At 53.0% G+C, this 22,577-nt stretch overlaps 1 protein-coding gene across 1 annotated transcript in view; it reads right to left on the reverse strand.

Moving 5' to 3' along the window:
- Positions 1 to 2,262: 2,262 nt before the first annotated feature.
- Positions 2,263 to 22,577, reverse strand: part of LOC140425345 (leukocyte elastase inhibitor-like) — a 100,578-nt gene continuing 80,263 nt past the window's right edge. Inside the window, exon 7 of the mRNA XM_072509509.1 lies at positions 2,263 to 3,298. Within this exon, the coding sequence (XP_072365610.1) occupies positions 2,828 to 3,298 (471 nt within the window). The 3' untranslated portion in view covers positions 2,263 to 2,827. The remainder of the gene's footprint in view (positions 3,299 to 22,577) is intronic.

Here is a 22,577-nt window from a genome sequence, read left to right on the forward strand (position 1 = left end):
ACAGACTGCGGCAATCTTTCAGCATGTACGGGATACCAGATAATGGGGCATCATTTACAAGTGCGGAGTTTGGGGCATTAATGGCCCCAAAGAGATACGACACGTACACGCCAGCCCGTACCACACAGCATCGAAGTGATTGGTGGAACATGCCATCCAGATTTTTAAAACGGAATGAAGAAGCAAACTTTGGGGTCTTGGGAGACGCGGTTGGTACGGTTCCGTTTTTTACAGGACACAACACACACCACGACGGAGTTCACTCCAGCTGAATTGTCGATGGGCCTTCGCCTGTGACCACCTTTGAGTTTAGTCCTCCTGGACACTGGCAGGACAATCCGCCAGAGCCAGGATCGAGCCGAGGCTAACGCTGGGTGATGTTTGCCCTTACGCGCCTTCGCAGTCGGAGACCTGGTGTACGTCTGAAACTTTGGAGAATGAGCTACGTGGACACCCGGCGTTGTGTTGGCCCAGACTGGACCAGTCCCATATCGAGTAAGGGGACAAGGAGGCAACTCGAATGGCATCTGGATCACCTCCGAGGGAGCATCCGAAGATGCCAGACCTGATTCTGGAGGTTTTGGACCGAAACCACCCCCAACTTGAACTGAGGCCTTCACCACAGTTGCTGTCATTGGTCCCGGGCACACCTGCCATGGAGTAGCTGATTTCAAACGTAGAGGACGGCCAGACAAAGATGCACTGAACTCTGATTCTGAGGTCAACATGGACGTATTGCCACCGCCATAGTCAACGGTGCCAACAACCCCGGCCACCGCAGAGTCTACAACCCCGCTGAGATGATCAATGTGGAAGCACCGCTTCCCAGTTTGGTTAAACGCCACCGGATGCCACACGTTCGGCCCTCGATGGCCGTTCCCAGGCTAGGACCCAGCCTATGGCACCATCAGACCCAGTCGCAGGCATGGACATGGACATATTTCCAGATATGGGGGGGGGGGGGGGTGGCCGGGGGCATGTTTTAACCCTCAAGGAGGTCACAGTATCAGGACAATTAGATTCCAGGTGACCTCCTCTGAATATGAGCTCCTCCGGTAACAAGGGGGCAGAGTTTCCCCCTTAACTAAGGTATTCAAACCTCCAGTATAAAAACCCCGACCTGGAGGCATCGAGAAGGGAGACCCTTCAGGAAATGGAGAGTGTAATATTGAAAATAAAAATAATCTTTGTTCTCTATCTGCAAGGTCAATGAGTGCTGCTTTAGTGGATTCTACACCCTTCATTCCGGTACAACTGCATTCCATACTTTCATCTATCATCTTTCATCTGCTATTCGCCTCCCATGCAATTAAGTGCAGTCGCTCACCTCATTTTCCACAACCATTACAAAGACAAGATTCTAGCTACTGTGCCTGAATTTGCAGCGCACATTTCCACTCTGTAACTGCCCTGAAATGACCTGACTGAATGCATGCTACAGAGACAAAAATAGGCCTTTCCGTGTTTTATCCATTTTACAAACTGAATGTCACCCTCCGACAGCCACATGAAATGAGATGGACTGTATTTTTTTGTGATTGCTGTCCATGTCACTCTGTGGTCAGTGAATGGAAGGGAACAGGATTTGAGCATGAGCAATCGGGTTCCAGTTCTATCAAAGCCACCACTTGCTCTATCTCTTATTCTGGCTGCCAACTGATTGTACTAAGGCAGCACGGTAGCATTGTTGGGCAACACGGTAGCATTGTTGGGCAGCACGGTAGCATTGTTGGGCAGCATGGTAGCATTGTGTGGGCAGCACGGTAGCATTGTGGATAGCACAATTGCTTCACAGCTCCAGGGTCCCAGGTTCGATTCTGGTTTGGGTCACTGTCTGTGTGGAGTCTGCACATCCTCCCCGTGTGGGCGTGGGTTTCCTCCGGGTGCTCCGGTTTCCTCCCACAGTCCAAAGATGTGCAGGTTAGGTGGATTGGCTATGATAAATTGCCCTTAGTGTCCAAAATTTCCCTTAGTGTTGGGTGGGGTTACTGGGTTATGGGGATAGGGTGGAGGTGTGGACCTTGGGTAGGGTGCTCTTTCCAAGAGCCGGTGCAGACTCGATGGGCCGAATGGCCTCCTTCTGCACCGTAAATTCTATGAAATCTCTATGAAAGTGATCAACCTCCCTCAGACTATCTCACTGGGATACAATGATGTACAAATGACTACCAGACTTGTGCAAATGTGTGCATGTCCAAAAACTGCAGTGAACCTTTTTTGAAAAGTGTATTTTTGTGGCATTTTCAAGAGAGAATTCAAATGTTGGCCAGTTGAAGGAATTTATTTTTGGAAAGAAAAAAATGGTACAATCAAAGTATTGCCAAACGTTTACATTTGTAATTTCTCCCAATAAACATGAATGTGTTAAAAGTAACAAAAATGCTAAATAGGTTATTCCTGTTAATTAGTTCATTTGAATTACAGATTATTTAATTTTATTTCAGTGTCAAAAATGCCTTTTGTGTCATTTTATTTCAACATCAGATCATTTGAATTTTTGTAACCAAAAACAGCTTTTGAGTAATAGGAGTATGCTGATCCAGAATACAATTTTGCAATTTAATGAAAGCAATATCTGCTTCAAAACATGTTGTCATCTTAAAGGCAATGTTAAAAACTGAAACCCTTGATGGTACCATTATTACACAAGCATAATATGGCAGGGAAAGCTGAAAGCTGTTCATTGAGTCCCCTTGTGCACTTTCAACCACCCATTCGGCAGATTGTCACCATTCATTAATTGAGAATCACTGGGAGATCTTTTGTATTATTGTGGGCAAAGCAATTATTTCAATCAAAATTATATCTTTCTCCACCCATCAACTTTTTATTTGTGGCATTGCACCTGCTGCTGCATCATGTTGCCTGCACCTCCACTTTCCCTGACCTCATTCCCTGGTGAAGAGAATCGGCCAAAGAATAGAATGCTCTGTGTTTTGTTGTGTCTGATGAAAAACAGAAAAGGGTGATCAGCTACAAATTTTCTTTTCAATTCTAGACTTCGATGGGAAATTATGCTTGCAGTGACACCGGCTGCTTCTGTGCCTTCTTCATTAACTTCCACAAAGGACTTGTGAATGACCTTTGACAAAAAAAGGCTATTTGTTTTCGACATTCCAGTCAAATTGACCTTTGACTGATCAAAGACATCACTCATCCCCATCGCTGGAAGTACATCTTCAAGGTCAAATTGGTCTTCTAGCTTAAATCTGGGCAGATGAACTTCAACCGTCATTTCCATCATGTTACTCTCGTTGGTCCAAATGAGCAGGTTTTTGTATGTGAGTGCCTGCTCAAGCTATCAGAAAAGAAACATAAGTTAATGAATATAAAATGGTATTTACTTGGCAATATTGAATCATCTCTGATCAGGAAGATTTACTGCCAATTTTACATCAATGCAAATTAGTTTCACCATTTCATCAGCGCAAATGTCACCCAAGTCAGGTCTATCTATCCATCATTACACTGATTATAGTAAGTCTCCCTTAACCCTAATCGACTGTTTCTCCTTGACTGTTTCACCCTCTGTCCTTTGGTGTCTCCATCCATAGTCCATTTCCATCTATCAACATTTTTGCCCACACTATCTCCTTTCAATTCAAATGAAATCATAGAATCTACAGTGCAGAAGGAGGCCATTCGGCCCATCGAGTCTGCACCGGCCCTTGCGTAGAACACCCTATTTAAGCCCGCATCTCTATCCTTCCCTGTAACCCAGTAACCCCACCTAACCTTTTGGACAATGAGGGACTATTTGCCATGGCCCATCCACCTAATCTGCACATTTTGGACTGTGGGAGGAAACCGGAACACCCGGAGGAAACCCACGCAGACACTGGGAGAAAGTGCAAACTCCACACAGACAGTCACCCGAGGCTAGAATTGAACCCGGGTCCCTGGAGCTGTGAGGCAGCAGTGCTAACCACTGTGCCGCCTTGCCGCCCCCAACTCATACACCATTTCCAATGATAAATTTGGGGCTGAATTTCTAGGAGGCCTGCCCCATTAATGCACCCCTAAACCCACTGCAAATTCAACAATTCACAGTGTCCATCATTTTGTAGTCATTTACCTGAAATACACTGCACATCCTACAAATTGACACCAGCCGCACTTCCCAGTTGACTGCAAACACCACCAAATTAGGTGGCAACCTGGCAACTGACTCGAGTAGTCAAAGACCCAGGTTTTAATGTTCCATGAAAAATCTGGACAACCGTCAACCACTTGAGGAGAGGCCAGGGAAGACTGGCCACTTGTTCCACAGGGACCAACACAAATTGTGTCTGCCAAAGCAGACCATTGCCAAAATGTTGATTTCTGCCCTGAGAGATCCATTCTTGGTGGGATCATAGCCATTCGCACTGTGTCAACTGAAGCCATTTAATGTACTGTTCAGCATTGAACTATAACTGCTTCCCCGGTCATAGGGATAGAAAATGTAATTTACAGTGCTCCTGGGGTGCCTGCCTTAGAGGCTGAGAAGGAATTACATTATACAGTGTAATCTCAACATACCTGTGGTGTTGGGTGCTCTGGTGCACAGATGAGCCAACACAGTTGTATGTGGTACAACTCTATTTTATTTTAACTCTTATAATACAGTTCGTTCTGGATACTCTGCACGTGCTGTCTCCCTGAGTGTGTTTGGTGGCAGATGTGTCCTGGTCCTCCTCTGCAGCTAATACTGACCACCGGGGGTCGTGTCTGTGCTTTTATATCTTTCTGTCATCGGTTGTGGTGTTGTGTGTTCTGATTTGTCTGTTGGTGTGTCTATCATGATGTGTGTGTTTGAATATCATGACATCCCCCCTTTTTACAAAGATATGTGCCTACGTGGTTATAAATATAATTGTGTCGTGAGTGCATCTAAGAGTGTGTGTGTGTGTTGTGTACAGCGTGTGTATATGACGTAACTATTTACATGGGGCGATGTCGGGTGCGTCACACTAACAAGGTTGTACCATAACAAAACTTGGATGCGAGAGAAAAAAAAAACTTGAACATTGGTCCGGTCAGACGATATCTGGAACAATAAACAACAACAGGTTATAATACAGAAGTGTTTGACTTTTTGAACGTATGAACAGCGTTATAAGTCCAATCTAATGGGTGACCGCCTCAAGAATGGGCTGGTCCTCAAGCCGGTTCAGCTGTGGAGATTTGGGGTCACACTGGTTCACCTTGGACTGTTGGAGGTGATGCTGTTGCCGAAGTCTCTACTTTACCATTTGTTGTACTTCGTGCAGTGCTTGGTTTTTTCATTCGTGCAAATATAACATTCAACATCTTTGTTAGTGGTGCCTTGGCTGTGGTTTGGTTCTGGTGGCGATGGAAGGGGCATGATCCGTGGCATCTCCACGAAGTCATCCTTGGGAACCAGTGGAGGATCCGGCGTGTGCGTACGGTTCAGTTGCGAGCGTGGAAGGCGGCGCAAAGCTCGCTGATTGCGCCTACGCACCAATCCATCCGCCCTGCATGCCAGGAACAAGGTGGAGTCTTTTTTCTTTTTATGTTTGTGGTGGACGGCATCTTGTAGCCGATGGGTCGTTGCCATCGAAGTAGCACCATCACTAATATCATGCAAGGCGATGACTGTGCCAGATGTGGAAGTTGGCCGAGACCGTGCACGCTGGTTCCGGCCACCTGCTGTGCCGGAAGGGCGACTCCGCAGAGAAACGTCGAAGCATGTCGCCTTGGAGAGAGAATTGTTGCTCGCATCAACGTCTGGCGATGGCGCGAATTGGTGTGTCCACCTTGGACCGCCGGTGCTGGTTGCCACTGCCGACCCAGTGGGACTGCCACGCGATCCATTCCCTGTCACCGTGGCATCCGCCGTCACCCTGAGCGTGCCATCACCGAGGCCGCGACACCGCCCGTCCGGAGCAAGGTCTGGCGTGCGCAAATCAGAGTCGGCGCTTGGCTGCTCCCCATCTGGAGTCCGGTCTGCCTTCCGTCGATGCCCCCCGTCCGGAGTCCCAACAGGTTCACTGGAGGCAGCCGAGATTCCCTGAAGCTGCACTTCTGGAGTCGGAACATGCAGGAATGCACCAACCAGTGGAGAGGCTCGAGCCATCGAGGGTGGAAGCGGTGCGCCGCCACCGCAGTCGTCAGTGGTCCCACCGTGATCGTCGAGTGCCTCGGTACGCACTAGGCGAGGTCTGTCACCTTGCACCTTTTGCATGGGAAGTGGGATGCTGTCGTCACTCGTCTCACATCCCGTGGATAGATCCTCATTAGCAGCTTGCTGTTCACTAGGGTTGGATAAATTGTCAGAGTTTTCATCTGGTGGTGCACACCATGTCGGTGGACTGTCATTGTCTTGCCGTTGTCCTTCATTTGGGCTTTTCTTCTTTGGAATTTTAAATCTTCCCCCAGACATTGCAGAACCTTGTTTATTACCCCCAAATTCTCCCATATGTATGGTCTCGAATATAGGATCCAATGTTTCTATCGACATTGTACTATTTTCCAAAGAACATTCCGTTTCACTTTTCTTCTCAGGTGCCTCATATGTATCTTTGTCTAATGTACATGCCTTCATGGTCTCTGGGTCTGATTTTGCTGGGACTGGCATGGTCACAGTCTCTCTTTTACTGTTCTCAATTGCCCACATTATACTCCCCATACATAACTGCTTAATCACTGGGGTTAGTGTGGTACAATGGATAATCGGGTCGACCTTATCTGCATCTTCACCATTAGTGGAAAGCACACTTGGTTCACTTGAAACTGCTGTGGGTTTTAAATTCGTTATCTGGCTACTCGATGTCGGTGTCCTCAGGATTCTTGCTCCAATGTTCTGCTCATTTATCAGTGGAGTGTGTATAGGTTCAATGCAATTAATGTTCCCCTCAAGGTTTGAAGAGTCATTACTGACTAACTGCTGGTCTCCGAAGTTGGGATTTTGCGGCGTTGTGTTGAAGGGAGACATTTGTCCCTGCTGTAGATATGATTCAGGTTGTGTTATTTCCATTACCTGAGGATCAATGTCTTGTCCATTTTTTCGATCCGTACTAAAACACTGGCAATTCTCAGTCTGCTCCTTGCAAGTTAAACATTCAATAAATTTCTTTAGCAAATCCGCAGCATCCTTCTGTGGCCGTGCAGCATTATTAATCTCTGTTCGGCTATAATGATCCTGAAGGTCAGCGCATAAACCTTTTTTCTTCGGGCTTGGACGAGGCGATTCCTTTGGCTTGTCTTCAGTTGGGCTTGAACAGTCATCAGCGCTGTGCCCTTCATTGTAGCATGAGAGACCTTCATGGTCATGCTGCTGTGTAGTGGAGCATGGTAGGCTGTTATAGCCTTCTTGCTGTTCACGTGAGCATGGCAGACTTGCATCATCTGCCGCTGGTTGGTCAGGAGAGGTTGCTAGACCCTCATGGTCTTGTTCCTGCAAGGACTGCACATTGGAGTCTTGCGTTGCTTCTATCGTGGAGGCTGTCCACGAGCTCTCTGTGGAGGCTTGTGACACTGGAGTCACTTCTTGTTCGTGCAAGGACTGCGCTCTGGAGTCTTGCGTTGCTTCTATCGTGGAGGCTGTCCACGAGCTCTCTGTGGAGGCTTGTGACACTGGAGTCACTTCTTGTTCGTGCAAGGACTGCGCTCTGGAGTCTTGCATTGCTTCTATCGTGGAGGCTGTTCACGAGCTGTCTGTGGAGGCTTGTGACACTGGAGTCACTTCTTGTCCGTGCAAGGACTGCGCTCTGGAGTCTTGCATTTCTGCAATTGTGGAGTCTGTCCACGAGCTTGCTGTGGAGGCTTGTGACACTGGAGTCACTTCTGCTTCATGCGAGGACTGCGCTCTGGAGTCTTGCATGTCTTCTTTCATAGAGTCGGGAACGTTGAGCGGGACGTGGACCACGCTCTGTGTGGCAGCAGGGCGCTCTCCGTGTGCTTGCACCGCTCCCTGTCTGTTAATGTCAGGCTGCAGCATCATCCGGTACTGATAAGTTGGAACGTCATATCTGCTGGATTGAAGATCCTCAAATCCGAAAAATGAATCCGCATCTGCGTCGGATTCAATGTGGGGGCCGCCAATGTGCAACACGAAAGGTTCGTCCGAGTCATAGTCGTATAGGACCACGGAGCTATCATTGGGCTCGCGAGGTCCGGAAACACTGTAAAGATCGTCATCGAAGTATTCGAGGTCGGAATCATCGGCTTGTGCGTAGGTAACTGCTTGTCGGAGGGTTCTTCGGAGGTCAAATTCATCTCCTGGGTCAATTTGCGGCACTGTGCTGTCATTCCAGGTGAGGGAAGGTTGTTTTACAGCTTTAACAGATTTTTGTTTTTTTGATTTGGGACGTTTCCCTTTTAAATTGGATTTGGGACATTTCCCCTTTAAATTGGTGCAGTCTGGGGCCTCTGACATCCTGACACTCGGTATGTAGCACGTAGGAAGCGACTGCGCATGCTCAGATCGCTGTTCCTTTACCGATGGCCGTTTTCTTGACTGCGCATGCGCAGCATCTCGCGCATGCGCAAACGAAACTTCCGGTTCTGCGCACTGCTCGCGCAACTGTGCTAGCGTGATACCTTTAGCAAGATGGCCGCCGACCTCGACCCAGCCCTCTCTCAGGCCCGGGATTTCGGCCTCTGGGAATTCGGGCTCCGGGATCCCAGCCACGAGGTGAGTACTGCCGCTTTTCTTACCTTTACTTGCCGATTGGATTGCGTTTTCTTCACAGTACTTGGAGAATTTGTCCAGGACTGCCTGGTAATCGTACCTTTGCTGCCTCCTGAAGAACCTGAACCTTGTGAATATTTCTCTTGCCCTTGCACCGGCGATGGTGAGGAGAAATTCAATTTTTTCGCTATCATCCAGGTCTTGGAGTTCAGCTGCCACCAGGAACAATTCGAACCATTGCCGGAATCGCCGCCAGTTTTCGCGGAGGTCGCCGTAGCACTGGAGCGGCTGCGGAACCGGGAGCTCTATCATTTTGCCTGGGCACTGCTGGTTGTCTCTGTACACTGAGGTATGCCGGCAGGTATCGATCCACTCCTGTACCATGTGGTGTTGGGTGCTCTGGTGCACAGATGAGCCAACACAGTTGTATGTGGTACAACTCTATTTTATTTTAACTCTTATAATACAGTTCGTTCTGGATACTCTGCACGTGCTGTCTCCCTGAGTGTGTTTGGTGGCAGATGTGTCCTGGTCCTCCTCTGCAGCTAATACTGACCACCGGGGGTCGTGTCTGTGCTTTTATATCTTTCTGTCATTGGTTGTGGTGTTGTGTGTTCTGATTTGTCTGTTGGTGTGTCTATCATGATGTGTGTGTTTGAATATCATGACAATACCCTTTTGGGACTGGGCTATTATGCACTCAACACCAAATGAGCCACTAACTTTGACAGGAAAAGGAAGTGCAAGTCAGGGCCCATTTCCAAGTCCCCCCTTGTCTGCCTTTAAATCAAAACACGATGAAAGTGAAAACATTTGCCTGGAAAGACACAAATATGTTATTGCACAAATTTTGGGTGAACCATACTATGCTGGTCTCTGTTACAATCTACCCTTTTTGTCACTGCGTACAATTAGGGAGAATTCCATCTGCCGCATGTTCACCCATACTACCAGCCTGCCTATGTTGTCTTCAAGTCTATCACAATCCTCCTCACAGTCATAGAACATAGAACGATACAGCGCAGTACAGGCCCTTCGGCCCACGATGTTGCACCGAAACAAAAGCCATCTAACCTACACTATGCCATTATCATCCATATGCTTATCCAATAAACTTTTAAATGCCCTCAATGTTGGTGAGTTCACTACTGTTGCAGGTAGGGCATTCCACGGCCTCACCACTCGTTTCGTAAAGAACCTACCTCTGACCTCTGTCCTATATCTATTACCCCTCAGTTTAAAGCTATGTCCCCTCGTGCTAGCCATTTCCATCCGCGGGAGAAGGCTCTCACTGTCCACCCTATCTAACCCCCTGATCATTTTGTATGCCTCTGTTAAGTCTCCTCTTAACCTTCTTCTCTCTAACGAAAACAACCTCAAGTCCATCAGTCTTTCCTCATAAGATTTTCCCTCCATACCAGGCAACATCCTGGTAAATCTCCTCTGCACCCGCTCCAAAGCTTCCACGTCCTTCCTATAATGCGGTGACCAGAACTGTACGCAATACTCCAAATGCGGCCGTACCAGAGTTCTGTACAGCTGCAACATGACCTCCTGACTCCGTAACTCAATCCCTCTACCAATAAAGGCAAACACTCCATAGGCCTTCTTCACAACCCTATCAACCTGGGTGGCAACTTTCAGGGATCTATGTACATGGACACCTAGATCCCTCTGCTCATCCACACTTCCAAGAACTTTACCATTAGCCAAATATTCCGCATTCCTGTTATTCCTTCCAAAGTGAATCACCTCACACTTCTCTACATTAAACTCCATTTGCCACCTCTCAGCCCAGCTCTGCAGCTTATCTATGTCCCTCTGTAACCTGCTACATCCTTCCGCACTATCGACAACACCACCGACTTTAGTGTCGTCTGCAAATTTACTCACCCTCCCTTCTGCGCCCTCCTCTAGGTCATTGATAAAAATGACAAACAGCAACGGCCCCAGAATAGATCCTTGTGGTACGCCACTTGTAACTGAACTCCATTCTGAACATTTCCCATCAACCACCACCCTCTGTCTTTCAGCTAGCCAATTTCTGATCCACATCTCCAAATCACCCTCAATCCCCAGCCTCCGTATTTTCTGCAATAGCCTACCATGGGGAACCTTATCAAACACTTTACTGAAATCCATATACACCACATCAACTGCTCTACCCTCGTCTACCTGTTCAGTCACCTTCTCAAAGAACTCGATAAGGTGTGTGAGGCATGACCTACCCTTCACAAAGCCATGCTGACTATCCCTAATCATATTATTCCTATCTAGATGATTATAAATCTTGTCTCTTATAATCCCCTCCAAGACTTTACCCACTACAGACGTGAGGCTCACCGGTCTATAGTTGCCGGGGTTGTCTCTACTCCCCTTTTTGAACAAAGGGACCACATTTGCTATCCTCCAGTCCTCTGGCACTATTCCTGTAGCCAATGATGACAGAAAAATCAAAGCCAAAGGCCCAGCAATCTCTTCCCTGGCTTCCCAGAGAATTCTAGGATAAATCCCATCAGGCCCCGGGGACTTATCTATTTTCAGCCTGTCCAGAATTGCCAACACCTCTTCCCTACGTACCTCAATGCCATCTATTCTAATAGCCTGGGTCTCAGCATTCTCCTCCACAACATTATCTTTTTCCTGAGTGAATACTGACGAAAAATATTCATTTAGTATCTCGCCTATCCACAAGCTTTATTACACCAGCTTACTTTGGAATTGTGTCCTGTACACCCAAGTCCCTGTGTCATGAATATAGATCAAGAAAAGCAATGGTTCAAATAATGATCCTTGGAGAACTCCGTAATGTATACTCCTCCTGTTGTTCAACAGAAATCTCTGGCTCCTGTCACTCTGCCAACTTAGTATCCATCAAATCGCAATTCTCCAGTGCCTCAACAGCAACGTCAATGCATTCCACTCTGCACGCACAGTAAACGCCATTGGCATATCATTAGCAGGCCTGACCCAGGGCGGGATTCTCCTTTGGCTGACGCCAAAATCGGGAAACGTGATTGGCGGAGAAAAGGTCCGACGCCAAAATCACAGCGGGTGCTGATTTGACGCCAAATCACAATTCTCTGTCACCTCAACAGCGGCGTCAATGCGGTCCGGAACGCACGTAAACACTATTTACATATCATTAGCAAACCTGACCCGGTATTTTCTGGGGCCTCCACGATTTGCCACCTCTGATGGACCGAGTTCCTGATGTCGCGGTTCACTTGTGCTTTTAAAAATCATGAAACCGGCGTGGCGGCTGCTGAGGAAAAGAGAGGGGGTACGGAAAGTGTCCAACATCACCCTAGTGTGTTGACAGTTGTGCCGCTGGCAGGGGGGCTTCTGCCAGGGCCGGCGGGGGGAGTAGTGAGCGGTGGCCAGGAGGTGAGTTGTGAGGTCGGGGTGGATGGGCATGGAGCACCATTGCCGCAGCCAAAAAGGCAGCCATGCAGCTGTGCACACTGCTGACAGCCCACTGCGAACTTAGGATCACGGATCTTATAGGTGTCCCCGCAGGTGCCCGCTGACCCTAGCCAACCCATCAGCGGGATGGGTGCGCTCCAGCGCAACCAGTGTCATTTTGTTGGTTGTGATGAGTGTGTGTGGGGATTGTAATATATATATGTGGCTGCAGCTTGTCAGCCTCCCGAGTGTCAATCACGGACCCAGCGAATCCTGCACCCTTTTTCATTGGAATTGATTGATGGGTCAGCTGGGGTTTGAGGGCTTCCAGACGGGTGGCCTAGGGGTTCCCTGATGACCTGCGGGCCTGTGCACATTTACAGGACACAGTGGGCAGTCAGCAGAGTGAGCAGCCAGGGGCTTGTAACTTGTACACAATGGAGGTTTGTGCCGGCCACCCGACCCTGAGGGGGACACCCTGAATCCACGGGGCCATCAGCAGGTCACTTCCTGCAACTCCCCCCTCGCCCTGGTAGCCACCACCCAGCAAGCGCGACATTTTGTACCAGTGCATACCTATTTTAGAAACTTCTCGTACCTCCTCTCTCTCCCTCAGAAGACATGATGCCCGGACCCTGCTGCTGTTCGGGTGTCCCAGGTGGCATGGTGCCACCCTGTTCTGTCTGATGCCCACCATATGCGCCAGGAACAGGAGGGGGAGCAGTCTGAGGCGCTGCGGTGTTCCGTCATCTCCCCTGCGGTTGTCATCGGCATGGGCCCCATCACTTTCTCCTCCCTCGGGGTGCCCGATGGCCCTCGGGCTACTCCATGGGACAGGGGTGTGAGCCGAGCTATCCCCTGTTCCCCCGCCACCTGGTGCCGCTGCTCCTAGAGGCCCACGACTGTCCCCGTACAGGGCTTCGATGCTCGCAGCCATGGAGCAGAGAGAGAGGACCACCTCCCCCTGGGACTGCGCCACATCATGCTGCGACAGTGCCATCTCTTCTGCGTTTATGCCACATCAGCCAGTGACTTCGCCACCTCCCTCTGGGTTGTGTCACTGGCAGCACCCGGGCAATGCCACTGATGCCCTCAACCATGATCTGCTGTGACTGGCCATGCTCTGGAGCACCACTGCCTGTGAGAGGGCTGCCCTGTACTGGGCCTCGGCCACTGCCCACGCAGAATGCCCCAGGCCTTGGACATCCTGACCCATGGCCTACACCTCTCTCTCTCCCCCCCCCCCGCGCAAGGCCTCCAGCCCGGATGTCACCAATGTGGTGCTGGGCTGGGTGGCACGCATGGTTGGCACCACCTCCTGCTTCTGCACGAGGTGCGACTCCTCTAACTGCGCCTGCAGGCGCTGGATGGTTGATGATCCCCTCAAGCACTCCCTGGCTCTGAGACTATATCGCCACTATTGATGAGACAGCCCTTTCCAGAAGCCCGAAGTCAGTCTGAACGGCAGCTAGTCTTTAGGTCGAGCCACCCTCCGACCATCCGCCCCCTTGGGCACTCCTACCTCCACCTGCTGTACTATTGCACGTGTGTGGTGCGTACCTGAATGGGCGGGGGGGGGGGGGGGGGGGAGGGTGGTGGTGGGGCTGATGACACACGTGCCATGGGGAACCGCAACTGAGAGGGCTCTCATTTGTTGGCCCAATGTTGACCTCTGCCTCGGTGACCGCCCTCTCCTCCAGGTCACCGATCAGGCCCAGTGCACATGTGGTGAATGTATTATGCCAATAACCCACCATTGTATCTGTGCTATGCTGTTGCCCTTGTGGGCTCCTCCTATGGGCCATTGTATGGCATTATCCGTAGGGGAACATGGCTCATCCCCTTGAAGGGAGGTATAAAGAGCAGTCGACCTGTAGGCGGTTCTCAGTATTGGATCAGTCGCAGGCAAGCACTGTTCTAAGTTGATTAAAGCCACAGTTTACTTCTACTCCCGTCTCGAGTGAATTGATGGTCGCATCAATTTAATCAACTTAAACGCAGCTATGGAATCGGCCCTCAAACCTGACCGACTTGAACTCGATCCGCAGGCCGCGGAGGTGAAATAAATTTTTTCGCACTGGCTTCACTGCTTTAAGGCCTATCTCGCAGCCGCCTCCACGCCTTCCGTCACCGATGATCAGAAGCTGAGCCTCCTCCATGCATGTGTGAGCCATCGAATCTCTGTTCAACTCGATGAGGCCTCCTCCTACGCAGATGCCCTCGCGATTCTCGAACGCCTCTATGTACGGCCCGTGAACAAGGTCTACGCGCGTCACATCCTCACCATTCGCCGCCAGCACCCCGGGGAATCGCTAGAAGACTAGCTATGCGACCTCAAAGCCCTCGCACGCAGCTGCAACTACCAGGCCGTTACAGCCGCTTAACATATGGAACTCGCCGTCCGAGACGTCTACGCAGCGGGAGTCCGGTCCAACTACGTGAGACAGAGCCTACTCGAAAAGGGGGCCCTGGACCTGGATCAGACAGTAAAGTTAGCCTCCTCTCTGGAAGTAGCGTTTCAGAGCCTTAATGCGTTCCCGGCTGACCACGCGACACCTTCGTGGACCCCCGACCAAAGACTACCCCAGGCCTGTGCCGCGTGGCCGCCTGCACACCATGGGGGGCTACCCTGCTATTTCTGCAGCCAGTCCCAACACTCCCGGCAGCACTGCCCGGCCCGTAACACGAACTGCAGCAGCTGCGGGAGAAAAGGACATTTCGACAAAGTTTGCCTGGCCAGGTCCAAGAACTCTAACTCACAGGCCCGCTCCTCAGACTCACAGGCCCGCAGACCCCGCAATGTGGCAGCATGTCTGCTAACTCCGCCCCCTGTAGACGCGTCATCAGCCTCATGCTATTCGTGGGGGCAGCCATGTTCCAGCCCTCACAGCACGTGAGACTCACGGGGGCCGCCATCTTGGCCATCCTCCCCCACGCGGCCGGCCACGTGCGATCCATGGGGCCGCCATCTTGGACGCCATCTTCCTCACCAACCGCCACGCTCGATCAATGGGGGCCGCCATCTTGGCCGCCATCTGCTACGCCGCTCGACGTGTACGATCAACAAGGGCAGCCATCGCGGAACCGCTCCAGCACCTCCGACCACGCGGCTACTCACAACTCAGCGCGGTCACCCTGGACCAGTCGCGACCCAAGCACCTCCGGAGCTCCATGATGACCATCCGGGTAAACGGGCTCGAGCAGCCTTGCCTTTTCAACTCCGGGAGCACAGAGAGCTTCATTCACCCGGACATGGTAAGACGCTGCTTGCTCCCAATTTTCCCGGCGCACCAAACCATCTCCCTCGCCTCTGGGTCGCACTCGGTGCAAATCCGAGGGTGCACTACCGCAACCCTAGCAATACAGGGTGCCGAGTACACCAATTTTAAATTATATGTGCTCCCAGACCTCTGCGCTCCTCTCCTTTTGGGACTAGATTTCCAATGCAACCTCAGGAGCCGAACCCTGAAGTTCGGGGGGCCCCTGCCCTCACTCACCATATGCAGCCTCATGACCCTAAAAGTCGACCCTCCCCCACTCTTCGCAAACCTCACCGCCGACTGCAAACCAATCACTACCAGAAGCAGGCAGTATAGCATACAGGACAGGACTTTTATCAGGTCCGAGGTCCAGCGTCTCTTGCGGGAGGGAGTCATCGAGGCCAGCTCAGATAGTGGTCGGCAAGACCGGGAAAAAGAACCGGATGGTTGTAGATTACAGCCAAACCATAAACCGGTACACGCAACACGATGCGTACCCCCTTCCCCAGATTGCAGACAAGGTACACTAGATCGCACACGACCGGGTGTTATCCACGGTGGATCTGAAGTCTGCATACAACTAGCTCCCAATCCGCCCGGAGGACCGCCACTACACGGCTTTTGAGGCAGACGGCCGCCTTTTCCACTTCCTCCGGGAGGTCCCCTTTGGCGTCACGAACGGGGTTTCGGAGTTCCAAAGAACAATGGACCGAATGGTGGACCGATATGGGCTGCGGACCACGTTTCCGTACTTGGACAATGTCACCATCTGCGGCCATGATCAGCAGGACCACGAAGCCAACCTCCACCGATTTCTCCAAACCGCCCAAACCCTAAACCTCATGTACACCAAGGAGAAATGCGTTTTCCGCACAACCAGACTAGCCATCCTCAGCTACGTCGTGGAAAACGGGATTCTGGGACCCGACCCTGACCGTATGTGCCCCCTCCTGCAACTCCCCCTCCCCCACTGCCCCAATGCCCTGAAGAGGTGCCTCGGGTTCTTTTCATATTATGCCCAGTGGGTCCCCAGCTATGCGGACAAAGCCCGCCCACTAATCAAGGCCACCATCTGCCCACTGGCAACTGAGGCCCGCCAGGCCTTCAGCTGCATCAAGGCGGATATCGCCAAAGCCGCGATGCGCGCGGTGGACGAGTCTGTCCCCTTCCAGGTGGAGAGTGACGCATCAGAGGTCGCTCTCGCCGCTACCCTCAATCAAGAAGGCAGACCAGTCGTGTTTTTTTCGCGCACCCTCACCTCCTCTGAAATTCGGCACTCCTCAGTCGAAAAAGAAGACCAAGCCATCGTGGAAGCCGTATGGCACTGGAGGCACGACCAACGATCGGTAGCCTTCATGTTCGATAATACACAGTGGGGCAAAATCAAGAACGATAAGATCTTGAGGTGGAGGATCGACCTCTCCACCTATAATTACGATATAGTATATCGTCCTGGGAAGCTCAACGAGCCCCCAGATGCCCTATCCCGCGGCACATGCACCATCGCGCAAGATGACCGACTGCGGGCTATCCACAATGACCTCTGTCACCCGGGGGTCACCCGGCTTATCCACTATATTAAGGTCCACAACCTGCCCTACTCCTCTGAGGAGGTCAGAGCAATGACCAGGGAATGCCAGATCTGTGCGGAGTGTAAACCGCACTTCTACCGACCAAATAAGGCCCACCTGGTAAAGGCATCTCGGCCCTTTGAGGGCCTCAGTATCGATTTCAAAGGGCCCCTCCCCTCCAATAACCGCAATACATATTTCCTCAATATGATTGATGAGTTCTCCCGCTTCCCCTTTGCAATCCCTTGCCCCGACATGACCACGTCCATCGTCATTAAAGCCCGAACATAGTGTCTTCACCCTGTTTGGTTTCCCAATTATGTCCATAGTGACCGGGGCTCGTCGTTCATGAGCGACGAACTGCATCAGTACCTGTTCAGTAAGGGCATCGCCTCGAGCAGGACTACCAGTTATAACCCCAGGGGAAACGGGCAGGTGGAGAGGGAGAACGCGACAGTCTGGAAGACCGTCCTACTGACCCTGCGGTCCAGGAATCTCCCAGTTTCTCACTGGCAGGAGGTCCTCCCCGATGCGCTCCACTCTATTAGGTCCCTACTTTGCACTGCCACAAACGAGACCCCTCATGACCGCCTATTGGTTTTCCCTAGGAGATCCACCTCAGGGGCCTTGCTTCCGTACTGGCTGAAGACACCGGAGCCAGTCCTACTCAGAAAACAAGTCAGGAGCCATAAGTCCAATCCTCTGGTAGAGAAGGTCCAGCTCCTACACTCAAACCCCCAGTACGCTTATATCGAACACCACGATGGCCGTCAGGATACGGTCTCCCTCCAGGACTTGCCGCTCGCCGGTTCCACCACCACCACCGCCCCTCCACCAGATCCCGCCCAACCTACCATGACCAGCGCCCCCGCCCCTGTATGGCTCCCGCGCTCCCTCCCGCCCGCCATCCCCACTTCACCGATCCACAGGAATGAAGTTCCAGAAGAGACGCTTCCGGAGTCCACGTCTGTACCCGCACCAGCGCCCTCACTACCGATGCCAGCACGGACGAGCTCGACACCCGGGCCAGCAACAACGCAAGAGCTTCGGCGATCACAGCGCACAATCCGTGCGCCGGACCGGCTGAACTCATGAACCCGTGACCCCCGCCGGACTTCATTTTTTTAACAAGGGGTGAATGTGGTGAATGTATTATGCCAATAATCCACCATTGTATCTGTGCTATGCTGTTGCACTTGTGGGCTCTTCCTATGGACCATTGTATGGCATTATCTGTAGGGGAACATGTTGGGGCCTGTGTGGGCTCCGCCCATGGCTCCTCCCCTTGAAGGGAGGTATAAAGAGCAGTCGACCTGTAGGCGGTTCTCAGTATTGGATCAGTCGCAGGCAGGCACTGTTCTAAGTTGATTAAAGCCACAGTTTACTTCTACTCCCATCTCGAGTGAATTGATGGTCACATCAGCACACTGCTCGCATGTCCAGCGGTCCCCCTCCGTTTTCTTCCTCTCACGGCGGATGTGTGCCGACTTCTCATGGTTGGAGAGGGGGGGGGGGAGAGAGAGAGAGAATGGGGCGTGGAGAGAGAGACAGAAAACACACGGTGTTAGACATTTGGATGCATGTAGCACAGGAGGTGTGTGCTTCGTGATCTTTGTGGCCAGGGCACCTTGCCATGACTATCCTGGGTATGGGTGCTGGAAGGTGGTACAGGGCGGGGGTTTGGTCGCCCCTCGGGTGGGGGGGGGTGGGAGGTGTGGTTACGGGTGTGTGGATGGGAATCCAGTGCCAGGGGCACAGTGTTCCCTACTCACTCTGGCCGTCCTGAGGAGGCCGTGCAGTTTTTTTGCGGCACTGATGGCCGGTCCTCGCCGTGTTGCCCATGACGCTCGTGGCCACTTCCACCTACACCCAGGCCCGGTGCACGGCGGCGGGTGGCAAATGCCTCCTCACCCCGCGGTACAGGGTAGCCTGCCTCTCCTCCACTGTGTCGTGTAGGGTCTCGAATTCGCCGTCGAAGAACCGCGGTGGCAGTCTGCTTGCTGCTATCTTGTTGGCTGGGATGAGTGTGTGTGGGGAGTGGAGTGCTTATATGGGCCGCAGCTTGTCAGCCTCTCAAGTATCAAACCCGACTCCGGCGAATCAGACACTGTTTTTGATCAGAATCGGTTGTGTTCCACGTAGCGTCAGTGCTAGCCCATTAACAGTCGGTGGATTGGTCTGGGAACAGTGCCAATTTTGCTGTGGTAGAACACTATCCAATTCAGTCCTGGCGTCAACACTTAGTTTCAGGCACGGAGAATTCTGCCGAAGGAATGAAAAGAACCAGAGGCGGGATTCTCCCCTACCCGGTGGGGCGGGGGGTCCCGGCGTGATGGAGTAGCGGGAACCACTCCAGCGTCGGGCCGCCCCAAAGGTGCGGACGTCTCTGCACCTTTAGGGGCCAAGCCCTCACCTTGAGGGGCTAGGCCCACGCCGGAGCGGTTTCCGCTCCACCAGCTGGCGGGAAAGGCCTTTGGTGCCACGCCAGCCGGGGCCCAAAGGTCTTCGCCGGGCGGCGCAGGTCCGCGCATGCGCGGGAGCGTCAGCGCCTGCTGACGTCATCCCCGCACATGCGCAGGGGAGGGGGTCTCTTCCGCCTCCTCCATGGTGAAGACCATGGCGAAGGCGGAAGAAAAAGAGTGCCCCCACGGCACAGGCCCGCCCGCAGATCAGTGGGCCCTGATCGCCGGCCAGGCCACCGTGGGGGCACCCCCCGGGGCCAGATCGCCCCGCCCACGCCACTTTGTCCCGCCGTTCAAAAGGTGGTTTAATCCAGGCTGGCGGGACACGCATTCCAGCAGCGGGACTTCGGCCCATCGCGAGCCGGAGAATCGGCGGGGGTGAGCCCGCCGACCGGCGTGGTGCGAATCCTGCCCCCGCTGAATCTCTGGTGGCGGAGACTTCGGGACACGGAGGGGGCGAGAGTCACGCCAGCCCCCGGTAATTCTCTGACCCGGCGGGGGGTCGGAGAATCCCGCCCCAGGTAAGTGAATAGATCACGATGGTGAGACAGTGATTACCCAACATGGCGATCAAACTATCAAAGTTTATTCCTCACAGTTACTGGGATTGGTTACAAACTCTCAAAATCTGAGAAGCTGATAGGAAGCAATGAGGCGCCCTGAGCCAGTTTCCCAGGCAGCCAACGCCGGAATCGGGAAACAAGATTGGGTGAGGAATTTGGAACAGTCAAAAGTCGAGGTTGACACCGGGCATCCAACGGAATGCCATGCCCCGGTGCCTCGACAGTGGCGTGATTGCATTCTACGCCGCACGTGCAATAAACACCATTGACATATCATTAACGGCCGGCCCGGTATTCTCCAGGGCTCCCGCGATGCTCCGCCTCCACCTAGGGGAGGTCCGACGGCAGGGTTCACTTGTGGTTTTAAAACTGGGGAAACAGTGGATGCTGAGGGAGAGGGAGGAGGCAGGTCATGTACCCAGAGGTGCGCCCTTGGGCTACGGGACCCACCACTGCCATGGCTGGCTTGGGGGGGAGAGGGGGGGGTCCAGGCACGGACTGCCATTGCCGCAGCCACCTTGCTGCACACCCCACTGACATCCCATCATGGCCCGTGATTGCATAGAATGGCACCAGTCATAAGGGTGCACCCAGCCAACCATCCCAACCCTCGGCCCCACCCACAACAGGGCCCAACTCACCGGCAGGGCATCACGCAGCTCATCCACGGGCAATGCCCACAGTTATCCCTACAGGAAGGTGCTGGATTGGGGCCACAGAGCACAAAACCCTTGGCGGGACCAGAGGCCCCCATGCTGCCGGCCACCGATGGGGCCAGGGTTGAGGTGCGGAGGGCAAAGTGCCGGGGGATCGGTCGGTGGTGGGTGTGGGGTTTGGGGAGGAGTGGGGAGCAGGTGAAACATGCGGGGGCAGGGGCTGCAGTACAGGACTTGGTTGGGCACAGGGGTATGCACCATGTTAAATGCCTGCCTTTCACTCCCTGCAGACAACGTATTTTGGAATCCGACCAGGGATGGTTGCCATCATTCTAGCTGCCGCAGGGATGCACTGAGGCTGTAGGAGCAGCAGCTGCTCAGGGAGGACACTGCAGCAGTGGTGCTTGTCCCAGAGGACTTGGAGCCAGCTGCCCAACAGGCCGAGGAGGAGGTGGGAAGCAGACATCGCATGAAGCCTCACGTGTACCAGCAGCGCCTGTCATTCGATGATCTGCCGGACCAGAAATGCCATCGAAGATTCTGGCTGAAGGAGGCCGTTTGGCACACCTGGAACCATGTGGGTATGGGAGTGGACACCCGCTCCCAGTGGCCATCAAGGTGATGGTCGCCCTGAACCTCTTCGCCATGGGGTCCTTCCAGGCACTGAGTGGGGACCCGTCCCGGAACTCACAGAGCTCAATGCACAGGTACACATGTGCATCCGTGCCATCACATGGGCTCTATATGCCCAGGTGGATCAATACATCCATTTCAATATGGACCGAGCCCACCAGGATCCTTGGGCAGCAGTGTCCGCCGCCATCACTCATATGCCCCGGGTGATCGACATGTCCCCCTACGAGCACCGCATGAGGGGGATGTCTTAACAAACCGAAAGGGTACCACTCCATGAATGTGCAGCTGGTGCGTGACCATAATAATAATAATCTTTATTATTGTCACAAGTAGGCTTACATTAACACTGCAATGAAGTTACTGTTAACCTGCACATCATGCACACCTGCGCCCAGTACCCGGACAGTGTGCAAGATGTCTTCATCCTGGCACACTCGACTGTTCCCGACACCTTAGAGGTGCACCCCCTGGTGAGGGGTTGGCTCCATGGTCATCCACTGCGGTCGTGGCTGATGACACTGTTAGGAAGCCACAGACCGACATGGAGAGCCGCTACAATAATGCCCATGCAGCAGCCAGGAGTATGATCGAGCGGTGCATCGGAGCCCTGAAGCAGCGATTCAAGTTCCTGAACCGCTCTGGAGGGGCCCTCCAGTATAGCGCTGGGAGGGTCACCCACATCGTGGTGGCCTGTTCCGTCCTCCACAACATCATGTGGCAGAGGGGACGAGTTGCTGGAGGAAGGGAATAAACGGCAGGCCGTGTCTGACAAGGAGAATGAGGGGGAGGGCTGGAATGGGCAGGGCAAGGGGTCTGGACAGGCACAGGAAGCTGCACAACGTGTTCGCCAGGGCCAGCGCGCATGGGACGCTCTAATTGCCTCGAGGTTCATGGACTAGGATGCCTGGCCAAAGGCAACACAAATATCCCGTCCTACCCCCCCAGCCCCCCCCCCCCCCCCCCCCGCTCCCCCCAGCCCCGCCCCCAGCTTCCCACCCCCCCCTCCTGCTCCTCACCTGCAATCCCATCCATGATACATACCTGCCCCAGGGTGCAGGCTCTGGAATGGCAGTAACAGCGGGTCTGGTCCAGCGGGATGGGGGATGATGACAACCCGCTCTGCAATAAGCTCTGGTGCTCCACATCGTTTGACAACGTCTGACTCCTGCCCACGGTAGCACTCTCCACCGTCCATCTGGGTGATCTCTGCATGCGAGCTGGCCATTCCATCACACAGTCCCACTGAACCCTTGGGGTGGCGGAGGTGAGGCCGGGGTGTGGGGCAGGGGGGGAGGGGTAGGGGGAAGTTTGGGTGGAGAAGGATTGGGATGGGGCCAGGTACTGGGAAATGAGCAGGAGCTGACCTGGAGCCCGTGCCCATGCCCCCCT

Source organism: Scyliorhinus torazame, chromosome 6 (assembly GCF_047496885.1).
Source record: "Scyliorhinus torazame isolate Kashiwa2021f chromosome 6, sScyTor2.1, whole genome shotgun sequence".
Lineage (NCBI taxonomy): Eukaryota > Metazoa > Chordata > Chondrichthyes > Carcharhiniformes > Scyliorhinidae > Scyliorhinus > Scyliorhinus torazame.